The 18,938-nt window shown below is 43.9% G+C and overlaps 7 protein-coding genes across 7 annotated transcripts; 4 read left to right on the plus strand and 3 right to left on the minus strand.

Annotated features, from left to right (window-relative positions):
- Window positions 1-53: 53 nt before the first annotated feature.
- SAMD00019534_022470 (hypothetical protein) lies at window positions 54-2,258 on the plus strand (the record flags this gene model as incomplete). The annotated part of the gene is made up of 5 exons (XM_012901545.1): window positions 54-515; window positions 629-1,407; window positions 1,476-1,672; window positions 1,741-2,041; window positions 2,108-2,258. 5 exons carry the CDS (start codon window positions 54-56, stop codon window positions 2,256-2,258), a joined length of 1,890 nt encoding a protein of 629 aa, XP_012756999.1.
- Window positions 2,259-2,601: 343 nt separating this feature from the next.
- Window positions 2,602-5,474, minus strand: SAMD00019534_022480 (hypothetical protein; the record flags this gene model as incomplete). Its single annotated transcript, XM_012901546.1, has 5 exons — window positions 2,602-2,699; window positions 2,768-2,932; window positions 3,022-3,379; window positions 3,455-3,735; window positions 3,821-5,474. 5 exons carry the CDS (start codon window positions 5,472-5,474, stop codon window positions 2,602-2,604), a joined length of 2,556 nt encoding a protein of 851 aa, XP_012757000.1.
- Window positions 5,475-7,287: 1,813 nt separating this feature from the next.
- SAMD00019534_022490 (hypothetical protein) lies at window positions 7,288-8,390 on the plus strand (the record flags this gene model as incomplete). The annotated part of the gene is made up of 3 exons (XM_012901547.1): window positions 7,288-7,447; window positions 7,528-7,832; window positions 7,920-8,390. The coding sequence occupies 3 exons, from the start codon at window positions 7,288-7,290 to the stop codon at window positions 8,388-8,390; spliced, it is 936 nt and encodes a 311-aa protein (XP_012757001.1).
- Window positions 8,391-8,861: 471 nt separating this feature from the next.
- On the plus strand, window positions 8,862-10,784 carry SAMD00019534_022500 (hypothetical protein; the record flags this gene model as incomplete). Its single annotated transcript, XM_012901548.1, has 1 exon — window positions 8,862-10,784. A coding segment is annotated over one exon (1,923 nt), but the record flags the coding sequence as incomplete, so codon positions are not given.
- A 1,208-nt stretch (window positions 10,785-11,992) lies between these two features.
- Window positions 11,993-14,589, minus strand: SAMD00019534_022510 (hypothetical protein; the record flags this gene model as incomplete). Its single annotated transcript, XM_012901549.1, has 3 exons — window positions 11,993-12,054; window positions 12,146-13,016; window positions 13,081-14,589. The coding sequence occupies 3 exons, from the start codon at window positions 14,587-14,589 to the stop codon at window positions 11,993-11,995; spliced, it is 2,442 nt and encodes an 813-aa protein (XP_012757003.1).
- Window positions 14,590-14,920: 331 nt separating this feature from the next.
- On the plus strand, window positions 14,921-15,339 carry SAMD00019534_022520 (hypothetical protein; the record flags this gene model as incomplete). The annotated part of the gene is made up of 2 exons (XM_012901550.1): window positions 14,921-15,112; window positions 15,175-15,339. Coding segments are annotated over 2 exons (357 nt in total), but the record flags the coding sequence as incomplete, so codon positions are not given.
- A 128-nt stretch (window positions 15,340-15,467) lies between these two features.
- SAMD00019534_022530 (hypothetical protein) lies at window positions 15,468-18,411 on the minus strand (the record flags this gene model as incomplete). The annotated part of the gene is made up of 3 exons (XM_012901551.1): window positions 15,468-16,747; window positions 16,807-18,024; window positions 18,099-18,411. 3 exons carry the CDS (start codon window positions 18,409-18,411, stop codon window positions 15,468-15,470), a joined length of 2,811 nt encoding a protein of 936 aa, XP_012757005.1.
- Between the last annotated feature and the right edge of the window lie 527 nt (window positions 18,412-18,938).

Below are 18,938 nucleotides of genomic sequence, written 5' to 3' on the forward strand. Positions count from 1 at the left end.
GAAGAACATATAGTTCAACATTGTTGTTGATGTTGATGATGATGATGTGCATGATGACAAAGACGACGACACTGGCACAGACAAACTCAGTGATCAACAATAAGATCTATCATAATGCTGATAATGTATATCCATGCACAAGACTACTGGATGCTACGCGTCAGATTGGATGTACAGGTATCGATGGTGGTAACTACGGCACACTCTATCTAGTCGACTCTGATGAGTCGTTGCGCAAAGTTCCCAGTGATGCAATCGTCATACTGGATGCAGACTACTTCAATGGCACTGTACTCAAGAAGGTCACTTCTGGTCCAATCTCTGGTGTGCTTGTGCTTACAGACACGCCCAAGACCTATCCTTACTCGCCCGATGTCACATCGCCCAACTCCATGTATGGCTACTACTCACAGCCACAATACAATTGGAATCCCCTTGCCGATGAAATGTCCTTTGGTCAATACAGAATGCCAATCTTTGGACTTGGCTTTGATGACTCTGTTCAGGCAAGAGAGGTATGTCGTGTCATCACTCACTCAATCAATCAATCAATCAATCAATCAATCAATCAATCAATCATTCACTCACTCACTCGTACTCGATCAATCAATCAATCAAACGAACACAGTATGGCACATACAATAGATTGGGTAAAGACCCGCTATGGGGAGCACAATTGGAGTCATTCATGCACGCAGCGACCAATGCACATGTTTGTTTGAGAAGAGGATACTGCCAACCAATGGGAAGCAAGAGTGTTTGGTCAGCCTTTACACCAAATTTGGGCCAGCGTGATATTCTGATGGTGATCGCACCGATGGACGCAACAGCCTTCTTCCACGGCATGGCTGTCGGCGCTGAATCGACCGCCTACGCCCAGGTCGTGCTGCTCTCAATCATGGACACGTTCAGCCGCGTGAACACATCGAGCTTGGACCTCGACCTTGTCTTTGCCATGTTCAACGGTGAGCGCTGGGGATACCTGGGCAGCAACAGATTCGTTCACGACGTCACCAACTTCAAGTGCCAAGAGTATGGCAGCAACAACAACACATGTCTGCAGCCATATACCGTGGACCTGGGCTTCCTCAGCTTTGACTTTACTCGCGTCAAGTACATCGTTGAGCTGAACCAGATTGGCAACCCATTGACACAAGACAAGGAGGGACGTGCCGTGTTTGCGCTCAACTCTCTGGCGTCCAACACAAACAATGTCAACCAGAAGGCACTCCTTGAGTACTTCACCAACACGACCGCTGAGCTCCCCAATCTCAACGTCACTGTAGCGTCTGTAGACCCAACCAAGGTCACCGAGCTGCCTCCATCCTCAACCATGACGTTCCTCAAACAAAACTCATCCATTGCTCACATGGTCGTCACTGATCACTTTGGAACTTATACCAATCAGTAAGTATTTAGTGCACTCGCTCAATCAATCTCATGTGTGTGGGATCACTAATCAATCAATCATTCAGGCACTTCTCATCAATCAATGATCTTTATACCAACATTAATGCATCGATCTTGAGTGATACTGTCACTTACTTTGCGACGTTGATCGATAGGATTGCCGGTGGACACAACGCCATCGTGCCAAACGCGACATACGCTGAAGAGCTATTCTATTGTCTCACTCAAAACTACTCTTGTGGATACTTCCCATTGTACTCTCGTATGTGTTATAATTCCCCTGGACATCCATCCCCAATACTAATCAATCAATCAATCAATCCAACTTAGATGATTCATCGGATGGACTACCACCAAACTATGCCAATGTGATTGGACCATCACCATCTGGAATGTTCATTTCGGCACAGGCATTGTTCATCTATCAACAGATGACATATATGGCTGCTTACAAGACTACGGACGCCGTGTGCAACTATGAGGTCACATGCGCAGCTGGCCAAGCTTGTTTCAATGGCGCCTGTCTCTGGTCCAACACACACTTCCACTCTGCTCAATCACTTGGCATCGATTACGTTGATGGATACTTCACCATTACCAACGAAAGTTATTCTACATGGGTTGAGAGCAAGTAAGTAATCTCTGATCAATCAATCCATTCAACCAATCGAACTGACATCCATCACACACACGATAGTTGGGACTTCTACAATGTCAAGTACTTCCAGATGGGCAATAAGCCAACAGAGATAGTGTTCCTGGTGTTTGGACTCATTGAGATGTTCATTGTGGCAGGACTAATCTTTGTATCTCAAAGATATCTGTCCAAGCGATACAAGTTGTTGTAAATATGTATTACTACCAACTCAATCAATTAATCAATCAATCATTCAATAATGTAACCATCTGTCGGTATTATCGTTCAAGAAAGACTTTTATATATGGGGAGGAATTGTAAGTAAAGTTAATAAAGTATTATAAAGTAATATTATTAATATTTATTTATTTTTAGAGTTAAAGCAGAATCACAAGGAATGAAATCCAGTCTTGGGGAGTACGTCAAAGTATATCTAGGGACCTCCTCCTTTAATCCAGATGAAGAGACATCACTTGTTCAATATAACATGTTGTAATTAATTACAACTCCACTACACTATCAATTCTTCAATTATTTTGCCAATCACCAATAATTTATTGCTTTGTACAACTCATAACAATGTCATTCAATACAGACTGTCGCTGCCTAACCATATCCTGAGTAGAGAATGCAGAGTTCTCAGCATTTATCACTAGAATCAATATCAAATTAGTGAGTGAATTGGGAGACCGGTACCAGATCAGGGAATTAGACACTTACACTTGGTGAGCAGGAACTGTTTAAATGCTGTCTGCTTTGGGTAGATGGGTGGGTCGGTAATCATTGGTCCAAATGGCTCCACTACACTATTGGACGACACGCCAAACTTATAATTGACTGATGCTCCATCGTCAGATGATACTCGTCTAACTTGGAAGATTATCTCTGTCATGAATGTGATTGATTGAATGAGTGTCAATGTTGATTGATGATGGTCGACCATCATCAACTCTTGTGTGATCCTGGACACTTACTGTTCTTTGGTGATGTGAATAATGATGGATTGATGGTGTTGCTTCCCTCGTGATAGAGAATGATACAGCTGTTGGATGCCAACAACTTCTTTCTTCGATGCACTGGTATGAGACTGGACACGTGGAACACCACTTGGATACCATGTAGCTGTGCAAAGATTGATGTCTCGCCGTCCAAATTGTTTGTTGTGTCCAACTCGCCACTGTACCTTGGCCAATCCTTGGTCTTGAACCTGCTTCCCAAGAATCTGTAGAACTCCACAAATCCAGGACTGACCGTACCATTCTCCAACAATGCATTCTCTGTCGTCAATCCATCCTGTGAGTACATGACAAAGAAGTGATACTTATTCGTCAACTGTGGATTGAGTATGATTGAGTGTGAGTTTGAGTTATGAGTTTGAGTTATGAGTTTGAAGCCAACTTAACTTACATCAATCTTTTCAAACTCTAGGAGACGGTTGGTGATGTCCATGTGGATGTGAGTAAAGTGTGATGTGTCGAGGGTGGCGATTGGACGTAGGTAGTTCTGGATGGCTTGCAACAGGTCAGTGCTCCTAGAACCATTGCTCAAGACTAGAATTTTCTCAACTCCATTCTTTGTTCTAATGAGTACCCTGTGCTTCCTATGTTGTGCATTCTCTGGTTGCTCCAACATTGATATTAAAACAGTTCCTCCCAGCTCTGGTATATTGCATCTAAAGTTAATGTGAGCTGTGACATCAATGGAATAGTTCCAAGGGTAGGTAAGTCATATGAATGATTGATCGATCAGCCTTGGAGGTATGAGAATTGTTACCTTTCTTTGAGAAGTAGATCTCATAGTGCGCAACATGTCTCTCATTGTGATCCAATCCAACAAAGGAGTTGTCGCTGTATCGCTTGGACTTGCGACCAAATGGTTCGATGGCAAACTTCTCTGCAGGTGCAAAGAGTGTCACTTTGGGACTCTGTGGAGGTGATCCAGCACCATGGAGGTATTCGCCTGAATGACCATCATCGCTATCATCTGCATCTTCTTCCTGGCCCATAGTGTCCTCTTCCACATCACCAGAATGCTCTGAATGACCTGACAAGTTATGCATTGATCTCGATGGTGGCATGCATGACACCCACTTAGCCGCGGTGGTCGGACTGCTTGCCGTTCCCGATGACGTTGACAACAACATCTTGTCAATACTATCACTGCTGCTGTTTGGACTGATTGCGCCACTGATCTGCTTAGGTTGTGCCTGAGTCTGAGTCTGTGTCTGCGTCTGTGTTTGTGTTTGTGTTGGTCTTGGAAGTGTGTGATGCTGCTGCTGTTGTTGCTTCTGCTGCTCCTCCTCCATCTTCTTAAACTCTGCGATTGGCATGCTCTCTCTGGCCTTGTCACGCTTGAATGGATTCTTGAGCGATGACCATCCACCCTTGATCAACATTGATGAGTGGCCAGCCTTCTTCTGTTTCGACCCCACTACCGCCTCCTCCTCTTCCACCTTGCCTTTGTCCTTGGTCTTGGGCGGTGATGAGGATGATGATGTATTCTTTGTCTTGGTCTTGTTGAATGGATCTGCAGACACACTTGATATCGACAAACTCCAAATCTGTAATGAGTCGTCCTCATCATCGTCATTGTCGTCTAGTACAATGCGTGGAAGATCACAACCATGTTGCTCCTCCTGGTGACTCGTCTTCTGATTTACATTGGCAACTGTGAGCTGAGTGCTTGATAATGATCGCCTTGACTTCTTGCTTCCAATCTCGACCTGAGTATGTGATCGCTGGAACACCTTCATCTGGCCAACAATAAGATCCTCACTGCTGTCTGGCGACTGCTCCTTGGACGGCGAGAATCCTCCTCGAGGAGCCTTGTCCCCACCACCAGCACCAACACGGTCCACCAATGCTGCGGTGATCGGCCTCAGGAAGACCTTGGACTCGGAACTATATGTGTTTGATTGAGTAACGAGATGTAGGACCTTCTTGATCGAGTCGGTGAGACCATTGAACAACTTGTCCAACTCGAGTGAGGTCACCTCCTTCCTGCTCTTGAAGTGTGAACGTGTGGCTGCCTCTACCTCGGCAACACTGTCTGCGATGGATGAGTGGAGATCGATGCCCAGATCATTGAGCACACCAACATAGTCCTTGGTGCAACTGATGAACTCGCCCAGCAGCGCGTCGAACTGGACCGGTGAGGTGTTGTTTTGTACATTCGTGACGGCAGCCTTGAACGTGCGACATTGTTTGAGTAGAGTGGCAGAGAGTGTAGTCACGTCCTCCAGCGTGGGGAATGGTTGTATGTCGCCAACAGATATACAGCATTTGATAAGATTACGTGTGGCATCGATCAGTGACACCAAGATCTCATTTAACTTGTACCTGAACAATGAGTACAATGACCTATTGCCACTCTTTACATTTACCGAGTTTACAGACTGTACAGTCCGCAACAACTCCATCAAAGCCATCCTGAATGTCTGGCAACATTGTATAAATTCTTCATAAATCGATTGTTTCTTTGTTGGCTTCGTGGTTGGGGTAGTTGGTGGGGATGTGGCTGAGGCTGAGGTTGAGGCTAATGGACCATTGTGTCCATTTGATGATGATGATGATGATGATGTTGGAGTGTAATTACTATCGATTAGGAATTGATTGATTATTGAAAATAGGATGGCAGTGTCTCTGATCACTTTGTCAAACTCTGATTGGAATGATTCCTCTTGAGCAATTTGATTGACAATCGATCTACAAATCGACCAATATAATTGATAATGGATCACGTATCCTATCTATAAACTTGCAATCCTCTATATCAATGTCCATCTCTTTCTCAGTTCTCTGTGTATTTTTAAATAAATTAATTAAATAAATATTATATTATCTCTATCTATCTCTCTCTCTCTCTCTCTCTTATTAAGTATATATTATTCCAGGACTGTTATACAATATGTAGATCCTTTGAGGCATATGCAAGGCCTCGAGTGTCCTTTGATTGATCGTGGGTATCTGTGTGTTTACTTGTTTGTGTGTGTGTGTGTGATTGATTGGGCTGGTGAGTGTGATTGTGATTGACAATGATGATGATGATGATGATGTCAATGTATGTATGAATTTATAAATATAACTTGGTGGTAAGTTTATAAATAAATGTCTCCTTCTCGTTGGAAAGAAATAAGATGAGTATGAAAGAGTGATGGAGTACCTAAGTACAAGGAGGGTCGCGAGGATCATTCATTCATGCGCCCCTTTGAATACATTTATGTATCGTATCAATCATCCAAAGGGTCACACAGGAGGAGGGCACCTACACACATACACAAACAAGACAGAAGTTAAATACACACAATGTGATGTATGCAGCCAGACAGACAAGGGAACATTCACAACAAGTCAGATCTATCAATAACGGGTCACATTGATCATTTGATTGATGGATAGAGGGAAGCCAGGTCATCAAGAATCCAATAAATATCAAGATTTTGAAAACGTGAATGCCCAAAATAACCTTTTGTTGTTGGTTTAGTCTTGCTTGTCTATTCACACATGAACAAACAAAGACAAGACCACCTTTTGTTCATGTCTTGTCCTCTTGTCCTATCACTTGTTGTCGTGTCTTTGTGTAACAACACATCATCAAGTCTTGAAACAGTAAGGCGAACAATATTTTTGTTATTAATGGCATTAGTTTCAATCATTTCTATTCGCTAGTCCGTTACCCAACAACTAAATGCGCGCTATTATCTCCCTCTTACCTCCCTCTCTCTAGCAAAAGGCAAACATCATTGCAAGTCGTCTTCTCAATTTATTGAGATATAAATGATTTAAGGGTATCTTTGCATCGGGAAACAGACTCTCTCTCTCTGGTCCAGACAACAACAACCTAACTTACCTTCAAAAGGCAAACMAATGTCTGACATCATAGTAGTGAGTGATGGTTAACTTCACATCAGGGTATATTCTTTCTTTGCCTTTGTTGTTCAAGAATCACAATTATTAATGTGTGTGACTGTATGTTTGAGTGTTTGAATGACCAACACACATCGGCAAACAACCCATTCCTAGACACGAGGTCATAATCGCGCAAACATAACATCACCACATCTAAGATTGAATCGATACTGACTGACTAATACCAAACACAGGGGGTCATATCAACTCAACAACGTCCAAGCAACATCATTTATTTATACTCTTTACCCTTTGCATTTCAAACACAACATATATATAACATATATATAACATATAATATAACTTTATCATTCATTATTAATAGAACTAACAATGGTATCATCGGAATCATTGACTACGACACCTACGACGACGACTTCGGAAGTGGACTTTATTGAAGGACATGTTACTGTATCAAAGAATAGAGGTACACCATTCGACCTCTATTATCAACTACATGGTAATGGTCCAAACAAAGTAATATTAGTAATGGGTATGTCATGTCAATCAATAACATTCAATCAATCAATCAATCAATCAAATTTACACTAACATGATCAATCAAACATAAAGGATTCATGACTGATTGCACTGCATGGAGATTACAATTGGAATACTTTAAACAGTTGAGTAATGAGTATCAGGTTTGTGTGTTCGATAATAGAGGCATTGGAAAGAGTAGTAATCCAGCAAGTCATTATACAACTAATGATATGGCAATTGATACTAAAGAGTTGTTGGATCATCTTCAATGGGAGCGTGTACATCTCGTCGGTGTATCCATGGGTGGTATGATCTCATTAGAGTTTGCTGCAACATTCCCACAGCGTCTACACTCAATAGCCCTATGTGTAACTCACGCCGGATCATTGCCACCTGTAAGTATCAGTCAGTTGGAACTATCCCATCCATGTTGGTGTCACTCATTCATTCAATCAATCAATCAAACATTCAATCAAACATAGATGAGTGGAATGAGAATAATGTTAAAGACATTTACTATTAAGGATCATAGAGAACGTGGAAAGGTGTTGATGCCAGTGTTGTATTCGCCAGAGTATCTGCTGACAACTTCGGATACTGGTCGACCAATGGAGGATGTATTGATCGATGATTATGTAGAACGTATGATTAGTACAAAGAAACCAGATCCAAGTGTTGTGGTCGGTCATCTAAAGACAGTGTCCACGCATCATGTATCATCAAAGAGATTGGCGGCAATTAAGAACTCGGCAGTACCAATACTGATCATGTGTGGTGGCGAGGACCATCTTGTCAAGACATCAAACTCATTCTATCTGCGCGACAAACTCTCACCAGCCGAGTTCATTCAATTCGCTCAATCAGGTCACTGCATCAACGTTGAGCACACCCAAGAGTTCAACGAAGCCCTTGTCAAGAACTTTGGTCGTGCAGCGGCAGGACTTCTGAAATAAATGTAATATAATATATTAGTATTAGTATGATTGATTCATCGTTAATTATGTGTTTAATTAGTGTTGGTTAATAGTCCAATGGGCATCGTTAATATGTCAGGCGATCTTCACAACACGATCATGTAACTTGCAGACATGTGATCGTGGCACAAGCCCCTAACTTTGATCTGATTGAGTTTTGACACTTTTGGGACACCCTTTGATTTGATCTAACTTTCATTCATTTCATTCATTCTCACAAAGATTGACAATTCAATTGTTCATGATTGTTGTTGCAGCGGGCAAGAGATAGACATAGAGATAGAGATAGAGATAGAGACATACACAGACATAGACACATACATATATATATCTATTTATTAATATATCAAAGAGTAGACAGGACAGGTGTAATCAGTGATTGATTGATTGTTGATTGTTTGATTGATTGATTGAGTGATAGAGAGATATATATAAATATAGTTGATAGTAATGACACGCTATCACAAGAAGGATAAACACAACAATGATAAATCTACGACATCAACGACATCGACATCAACTACATCAACAACATCAACAACCTCAACAACATCATTTAATATAGCCAATATCAATCAATTACCTCAAAGTCTATTGACACATATATTGTTGGATGTACATGGAGGCGCATTCCCATCACCATCGTTCAAGGCCTGCTTTATAACTTGTAGACTATGGAAACAGATGATACCGCGCACATTAAGGAGTCTGCAGTTCAATGCCACCGACGATATGATGACGGCACGTCTCGTACGCCACATGATACTGGGCACCGAGTTCAATGAGTCGCTCAAGTGCGTGGTCATCAACTCGCTGGCCACCGAGGAGGCGCTGCATCATATCCTGCTGGCGCTGACCACCCCCTTCTTCTCCAGCCAACTCAACAACCTGTATCATCCGCCCATCAAGCGGCTCGAGATCCTGTCCACGCGACTGACAGAGCGCGCAATGGACCTGCTCTCCGACCTCATCCGAATATACAACGTCGAGCATCTTGTGCTTTGTGGCGTCGAGCTGAACGACCAGCAGCTCGTGTCACTGGGCAAGGCGTTGGCCGAGAACCACCTCAATCAGCTTGTGACGCTCAATCTGTCGCACAATCAGTTTGGACGCACGGGCATCGAGTTCCTGCTCAAGACGCTGATCGACACACATCTACACAACGACAAGTTTCAAAGTATCGCTCAACGACCACTATATCACAACAGTCACACCAGCTTCTCATCGTCCATCCATACCAACATGTCGACGCTGTCCATGTCGTCGCCCAGCACAATGACCAGCGTCTCGTCGGCGCCCACATCACTGGCACCCTTTTATCGATTGTCACCTCATGATCTGAACGATGGCGGTCAGGGCACGCCAACGCCGCCACTCACATCACAGCAGCATACATTGAATCACAAGGACAAGATGGCCAACACTCTAAAGTCGATCAATCTCGGCAACAACAAGAACATCAATGTGGAGTGCACGTCGGTGATCAAACAGATACTGACCAAGTTGAACAAGCTCGAGGAGATACGTCTGAGCAACCTATGTCTGTCGACCGAAGGCTTTGTCGACATTATCGAGCTACTCAAGGCCAGTCCAGCAATACGCACCATCGACCTGTCCAACAATGGCATATATTCGCGAGGCGTGGCATCCATTGCCTCGATGCTCTTCACCAACAAGGTCACATCACTCGATATCAGCGAGAATAAGATCGGACTGGAGGGCGTGCGCGCGTTGGCCGATGTGATCGCCGTTGGATGTGTGGACCACCTGCGGCGTCTCTACCTCAGACGAACGAACCTGGCATTTGACGAATGCATGATCCTGCGCAACGTGGTGTTGCGCACATGCTCAATCGAGACGATCGACTTCTCGTCCAACCTAATCAACGAGGACTCAATGGCACTGATTGGCGAGGCGCTGCAACACAATCGATCAATCACAGACCTCAACCTAAGCTTCAACATCCTTGGCGCCAATGGCTGCCAGTCGATTGCCAAGGCGCTCAAGATCAACAACTGTTTGAGGATACTTCGCCTGCACTGCGTGTCAATGAAGAAGCTGGGCGCAGAGGTGTTGGCTGAGGCAGTGGCCTCCAACAACTCGATCTCACAGCTGCATCTCAGCAACAATGACATCAAGAACGAAGGCGCGCTCAGCTTTGCCAAGGCCATACAACAGAACAGGAGTCTTACATTCTGCGATCTATCATTCAATGGCATCAACGACAAGGGTGCCTCTGGACTGTGTCGAGCTGTTGCCGCGTCAGACTTTAACGTGCGGCTAGATCTCAGTGGCAATCAAGTGTCTACCAAGAACATTGCGCGAGGCAACTCTGGCGGGCAGTCCAGCTCAAAGTCAAACGATTGTAATCTAATGTAATCAATCAGTCATTCATGTCATTCGTTTGACATGTATCTTACATGCTGCACAGGTGTGGCTCGAGTTCATTTATTGTACAGACTATCCAGGACTTCACAGGTTCAAACTTTCATCGAGATACTTGAGCAAAGACTTTCGGAAGCTGGGGATGCGGATGATCTGATCGGTCTCGGGTATGTGAGGATGGTTCTCAGCCAGGTATCGCACACATTCGCCAAGTAGAAGGGTGGTCTCGTGGAGATCGGCCAGCTTGAATATACTGAATATGTTGTCAATGCTGAACTCCTTGGTGATTAGATGTTCACACTGAAGCTTCAAAGGTGGCAACATGAAGCGGTTGGCAGCGATCAGCAACAACATTGATTCATCAAGTGTGAGAGCCGAGTCGATGACACCAGTGTAGATGTACTCCATCACGTGAAGGAATGTTACATAGTCCACTGATTCGATTGTGACCTGATTCTCCAAGCTCTCCTTGAGTGGCTGTTCAAACATCGCACGGAAATAGTCAGATCGAGCACAAAGTATGCCCTTCCAAGCATAGATTGGTCTATTCTCCACGATGAATGTGATGTCCTTATAGTTTGCATTGTTTAGCAGATACTTCATATCACTGCTCAATGTACACTTTGGCAAAGCAAACTCTCCTGTCTCTTTTATCTTGAGTACTCTCACTAAGAATAGTTCCATGTTAGTGCCAAAGGTTGTATGTTTGATTGAGTATAACTTACATCTCCTATTCAGTAGGTTCAACAGCGACCTTTGGTTAGCCCTGGTGTCGGCATTGTGTTGAAGGAGGAATATGATGATTGAGATGTCAGAGTCCTTGAGTGCGTCGGCTAGTGGTGTCACCTCTGGATGTAGAGGACTGCACAAGTTGACGTTGGCTCCACGTTGGATGAGCATCTCCATCATTACAAGGTTGCCATTGATAACGGCCACGTGAAGCGGTGTATGGCCTCTATCATTAAACTGTTGAAGGCATTGGGGATTGTGATCTAGCAGTAGCTGTGAGATCAGATACTCATTGACGTGAACGGCAATGTGCAGTGCGTTCCTCCCATCCTTTGTGGCGACCTTTGGGTCCGCACCGCGCTCCAACAGCATCTTTACAAATGTTATCTTGCCCTTCCAAATGGCCTTGTGCAGTGCAGTATATCCATCGCTGTCCTTGAGGTTGATCTGGAGTGGTGTGATTGATGTTACAAGTTCATCGCTTTGATTGGATTGATAATAGTATTCATAAATAGTTGAGTTGTTATTGCTGGTAGTGTTGTTGTTTGTGSTGCTGGTATTTGTGTTGTTGGCTTGTGGTAGTGATTGATGTTGCTGTTCTTGGTTGCCATTGCAAGTACCATTGCCATTGCCATTGCCATTGATATTTCCATTGACATTTCCATTGCCAGTGAGTGAGCATGATGTGTTGATCGATGCCGTGGCAGTACTACTACTTTGAGGAGATGACGAATGATTGATTCGTGTGCTAAAGTCATCGTCGCCACTATCACTGTTGATGTCGTCATAGTGCTCATGACCCTCAGATTGATTCTGAGTCTCATTGTTCTCGCTTGTGTCGAAGTTATCAGATGTCTCTGCAATGTCCTCCAACGATGTCTCTGTCGTGTTATTGTTGTTATTGTTGTTGGTGGTCGTGTTGTTCGTATTGTTTGTGTTGTTTGTGTTGTTGTTCGGTTTGAGTTGTTGCTGCTGTTGAAGTTGTGTAGGCTGTGGACAACCATACTTAAACAGTAATGACAGTAGCCTTGGCTCTGAAATGCACATGGACCAATGCAATGGAGTTCGGTTGTTCTTGTCAGCGATGTTTAGATCCGCTCCCCACTTGATGAGCGACTCCACGCACCACAGACGACTGACCCTGATCGCCAGGGACAGAGGTGATATGTTACAGGTTGTGTTCTTTGAATTTACATTGGCGCCATAGCGAACTAGCAGTCGCGCCACCTCCAGATGACCATTCATCACGGCTTTATGCAGAGGTGTGAAGCCCTCGTGGTCCTTGCAATTGACGTCGGCCATTCCCGTGGTGATCAGGATCTCTGACGTGGGCAGGTCGCCATTATACGCGCACCAGTCCAATGGTGTCCTGCCCTTGTAGTCCGTGACATTTGGATTTGCACCATTCGCCAACAAGAAGCGCACACTATCATACGCGCCACGATACGACACACAGTGTAGTAGTGTTGGTCCCCAATCTGTTATATTGTCCTAATTGATTGAGATGGGTTAGTGATCATGTGAGCGCAAAGTGATTGAGGGCATGCAGGCATACCTTAAACTTCTTGCGTGTATAATCATTGTTGATCTCCATTTGTAACTCTATTAGGATTGAATCGTCGGTCTGATTGATGAAGCCATTCTTGGGATCGTAGAGGATGGCCAACTTCATGAATTGGGGGAAGCCCCAGTCCTCGATGTTGGCCTTGAACTTCTTGCCTTCGACCTGTCGCGTGAACTTTGAACCGTCGCGTTGATTGATAATGGAGAACTTGAAGTTGACCAGGAAGAACCAGTCGGGCACATTGACCAACGATTGTGTCTCGGCCACCTTGAGGTAGATCGAGAGGTGGTCGCCGCCATTCTTGCCCTTGGGGTATACGGCGATCATCCACTTGCACATGCCCACACGGAAGTTGGCGCTGATGGCTCGCTCACGCAGTGTTGAAACGCGTTGCAGCTTCCAACTGTACACGCTGGACGACTCATCGTCAAAGTACGATGTGTTTTGGATGATGTCGATTTTGAACTCGATGAGCAGCTGGTCGTTGTGCAGCCAGCCCGCCTTCTTGTCGCGCAGCATCTCCTTCTTGAGGATCTGCGAGAAGCCGAGGTCGGTGTGGTTCTTGTGGAAGCGGTGCGCGACCACCTCGCGTTTCACCTTGTTGTTGGCGTCGGCGTGGTTGAAGATGATAAAGGTGAATGTGACCAGGTGGAACCAGCCCTCGGCCAGATTCTCGTGGTTGGCCACCTCGAGGTAGAGTGAGAGGTTGTCGTCGGAGCGCGAACCCTTGGGGTAGGCCACGAGCTTCCACGTGCAGCCGCTCACGAGGAACGCGTTGCTGTACACCTTGCGCTCCTTGATCTTGCTAAAGTTGTCGATGCGCCATGTGTACGAGCCAAAGCCATTGGTGATCGAGTAGCTGAGTGGGATGAAGCTGCCGGGGTTTGAGTTGGGCAGCTTCTCATTGGCGTCGGCGCCGTTGGCCAGCAGGACGCGTGCGCACTCCTTCCACCCATTGAGCATCGCGTACATGAGCGGTGAGTACCCATCGTTGCTCTTGGAGTTGAGTATATTTTGAATGTTTGTGCTGTTGATATGATGCGCCTGCAGTGCCTTGATGATTGTCTCGATGCAGTCTGTGTGTCCAAACAGTGCAGCCTTGTGTATACATGTATCGCCGCGCTCATCACATTTGTTCACCTTTTTCCAGTCCTTCTTCAAGAACTTCTGTACCAAGTCCACATTGCCCTTGCGTGCCGCATCGATAATCTTTGAGAAGCTATGTGATGATGATGATGTTGATAGTGTTGTAGAAGTGGTAGTAGTTGTTGTAGTTGATGATGTTGAAGCTGATGATGAGGTAGTTAATGATGATGTATTATTAGATTGTACAGTTGATGATGATGACGATTGTGAGTTGCCAGGAGATGATAACAGTTGTTGACTTGATAGTGATAATGATTGAGATGCACTTGCAAGTTGATTTGATGACCTTCCACCTTGTGTAGATGCTATATGTTGATGTTGTTGTTGTTGCTGGGAACTACTTGATAAAGACATCTTTGTGATTGATTGATTGATTGATTGAATGAATGCTTAATCAACTTTATGTATCTGTATCTTAGTCATTGATATATTTTAAATAATGTACAAGCAATATATTAATATATAATGTAAGTATATGTATATGTAAATGTGTATATGTTTATGTGATCATAAATGATGAATCTATGAATGATTAAATGAATGTCTTGAAGAGGACAACCCAGAAAACCATCAATTAATCGGAAATTGCATTGTTTTGTTTGAACCATTCAAATAAAATTGAAGTGTTTCCTTCGATCAAAGTCATTTACTTCAACAACAACATCATCTTATAACTAGTGACTAGTCAGATGTAATCAAGATGAACTCTTTAACAAGATTGAATAATATAGAAGAGAGTGTTGTTGAATCTGTAAACACTGCGGGAAAGGCATTGGCCTTGTTGTCAAAGTCAATGGATCTAAAGGGTGGCGCCACAACAGATCAGCCACTAAAGGAGTTCAAACAGTTATCAGACAAGTACTTCACAATAGTAGAGGTATGTATATACATACATCTTCAACAAAGCATGGATCACTCACTTACTATGTCTACTCACAGAGTGAAGTACACAAACCATTGATGGAGTTTGTTGACTCGATGACTGATGTGGCGCCATTCGAACACTCGAGCTACACATCAAAGTACGAACTGGACCTCACTCATAACTTCACAGAGCTGATACTACTACATCTAGAGGATATGGAGAATATACTGAAAGAGAACTGATCGATCAATCAGTCGCGACACATGTACATAGATAATATATAATATACACAGATAACACTCACTCATTGATCATCAATGAGTGCTTTATTCATAGATAGATAGATGGATACATACAACTACTACTGCTACAGCAATGATTGCTTATTGTTGCCTGATACTATTGATGTTGTCTCGGCCAATGGATCATTACCGAACGTGTCGATGGAGGTTGGAGGCGCAGCCATCATTAGGAGATCGGCCTGTGCACACTCTGACTGACTGATGGCTCGAGTCAATGTGTTGTACTTGACCTGGTTACGGAACTCTTTGCCCTCCTCCAACTGCTGCTGGTGCATCAGTTGACGCTTGCGCATCTCATCTGTGGAGCAACTCTGTGAGCGACGATGTCCACGTGCATTTGAACTCAAACGCGCGGGTGGCGGTACAAGAGTCATGTTGCTACTTGTGTTGATGCTGCTGCTGCCGCTGTTGGTAGGCTTGAACGACGGACTTGGATGCAGCTGAGGAGCTGGCTTTCCGCCAGGCGGATCAAATGGGTTCAGTCGTCTGGGCTTGTGCTGCTGCGCAGGCTGCAATGATGGCACCTGAAGATGACCCTGCTGCTGTTGTTGCTGGATGGAAAGTTGTTCAATCATGGCCATAGGTGACATTGTGGTGTAGGATGGGGATGATGGCGCAGTGTTGCTCAGACGAGCATCCTCCATCGACACTGAATGGTACTTGGCCAGGTTGCCCTTCCTAGCCTGAACAGGTGAGTGTGGCTGCGAGACTGATGGTCCGCCTCCATATGGTGTCTCCATGACGACTGGCTTGTCGAATGGGTTCGAAGAAGGTCGCACGCCAATGGGCATGGTGGGAGCATTGTGTGGAGTGGACAGAGGGTTGGGCGGTAACGCCAAAGTGGGGAAGGACATCTTGGAGAATGGAGCCAACGATACAAGCTTGGTGTATTGTTCTCTCAGGTTGTGGAAGATCATGTTGATACGGGTGATTGATGGTGTCAGTGCAACATCATTCTTGGTCTGCTGTTGATATTTGAGCATTGTGGATAATGTGCTGCAGATGTAGTTATACATGGAGTATGATACATGATTGAGAAGGTTGGTGCAGAACTGGATGAGTGGCAATGGAATAGTGGATACTGTATGATTGGATGCTATCTCATCAGAGATGGTATGTTGAGTCTGCAATACAATCTCCAATATTGACATCAAGGAAGTTATACAGGCTACACTATATGGACTTGTTGAGTCTGATTGATCCAGGATTATTGGCCATCTTTGTTGTTGCTGGGTCGAGTCCATTGAGTCAAAGGCACCTCCAATCATTGAGTACTTGTGATAGAACTGTATCAGCTTGTACATCAACAATGAATAATGTGATAGGAAGTCGCTTACAAAGAGCACTAAGTTGATTGATTAGATGAGTCAGTGAGTGGAAATAAGTGATTGAGTGATGACTTACACTTCTCCCTCTGTTTCAGCCATCCAAGATAGAGGTTGTTGAACAGGTCTTTGCTCTCATAGCAACTGGACTTGAATGAGGATGCAGAAGATGACTCGGAGATGATTAACTTGTGAACTAGTAATAGGGCCTTGAAACAAATGGTAGGCTCGCGAAGTGGTCTCTTCATAATGTCGGCCATGATCAACTTGCCATTATTACTGTTGTTACTCTTACTCAACTTTGAGAATGAGTCCATGTCGAATGTAGACTCGGTGTTGGTCAGCAATATAACTAGATGTGTAATATCATCGGTAGTACTATGTGACTCGATGCTGATAGCGGGCGGCATCTCCATCTTGAAATCCTGAATGATGTTTGGTGATGGATGAGTGCCCGATGGGAATCGATGTTCTCTTGATCTAGTTGGTCTTGTCTGCTGTTGTTGCTGTTGCTGTTGTTGTTGGAAGGTGGTCTGTTGTTGTCCCATGTTCCAGGAGTGTCTCTTGGGTTTTGCCATCGAAGACCCATTCTGATCGGCATCCATTAGCTGAGATTGAGTTGGAGCTGGTTCATGTATGATTGGGGTCACTAACATATCACGATCCTTAGTAGATTGTGATGAGAATGGATTGCTAATGTACTGCTGACCCTTGCCAGGGAACAGGGCTGGCTTTCCACGCATCTTGGATACCTGATTAGCAATGTAATAGATATCTGGTCGATCTTGAACATCAGGATGCAACATATATCGTATCAGAGCGATCAGTTCATCAGAGTAGTTCGAAGGCGGTATAGTGTAGTTTCCATTGAGTATGCCAAGTGAGCCACCATCTTCGAAAGGGGTCGTGTAGAACAACAGCTTGTAGAGCAGGCAGCCCAGTGCCCATATGTCCACCTTCTCATCCAGTACCTTTGATCTATATAGATCAATCATCTCTGGTGGTCTATACTGCATTGTTGTATACTTTGCAATGTTGTCTTCGGCAGCTTGCATGTCTGACTTATTATTCAAATGTACTACCTCTTGAATCGCACTACCAAAGTCGCACAACTTGTAAGTCGATGACTCTTCATCCAACAACACATTCTCCACCTTCAGATCCCTATGTATAATCGGCGGGGATTGTGAATGCATATGAGCAACCGCCTCACAAACATCCGAGAATATAGCCAACACCTCATTCTCACTAAACTTGTTCTGTTGTCTCTTTGTCATCAAGTCGACCAAGTGTCCGCCTTTAAATGTTGATGGAGTGAATGAGTTAGATTGAATGAGTTAGTTTGATTGAATGAGTGACCTTTAGGCATACCCGCACAGAACTCCATGAGTATGAACACTTCGTTGGTGGAGGATGAGTGTTGGTGATCGATGTAGCGGACTATGTTCTTGTGATTGCGTAGTCGCTCCATGATGTGTATCTCGTGCATTGTGAATTCAAGATCTTCTTCATCACGTACTAAGATACGTTTGAGTGCATATTGCTTTGATGATTGATTATCCTTTACCAAGTAGACATAACTGAATCCACCTTCGGCAATCTGTTTCACTGTATGTAGATTCATATCACCAATCTTATGTGACTTGGCTACACTTGGTGCTCCACCATTTCCATGATGTCCCATCAAACTCTTTATTCTCTTCATTATTATTATTATTAATAATTATTAATTAATTAATAATTTATAATTAATTGATATTATTGGAATGTAGTTAGGTTGGTAGGTAAATATGATATTAATGAAGTTGAAGTTGATGGTGAATGAATGAAAGTATAGTGTGATTGATTGAATGAATGAATGTACAGGATAATGTGGGTGGTGTTGTAGACTGTTCGTGTTCAATCGTTTGGAATATATGTAGGTGGGAAATTGTGTGTGTCTCTGTTTATTTGTTTGACTGATTGTACTTGTACTAAATGTGGGTATGATAGAATATATATATATTATTATCTCTATGAAAGTAGGGGTGAGCTTTGGAGACTTTAAGTATTTGTATCAATATTATAATATGGATCCTTTGTTGGTCAATAGATAGACTGACCAGGATTATTGTTTATTGTTTATTGTTTTTGTTGATGACGATGACACGTGTTTAGATTGATTGTATTTGCCTTGTTTGGGGTTTTAGGAGTCTGGACAACTTGGTGTTG

Source organism: Acytostelium subglobosum (assembly GCF_000787575.1).
Source record: "Acytostelium subglobosum LB1 DNA, scaffold: scaffold4, whole genome shotgun sequence".
NCBI lineage: Eukaryota > Evosea > Eumycetozoa > Acytosteliales > Acytosteliaceae > Acytostelium > Acytostelium subglobosum.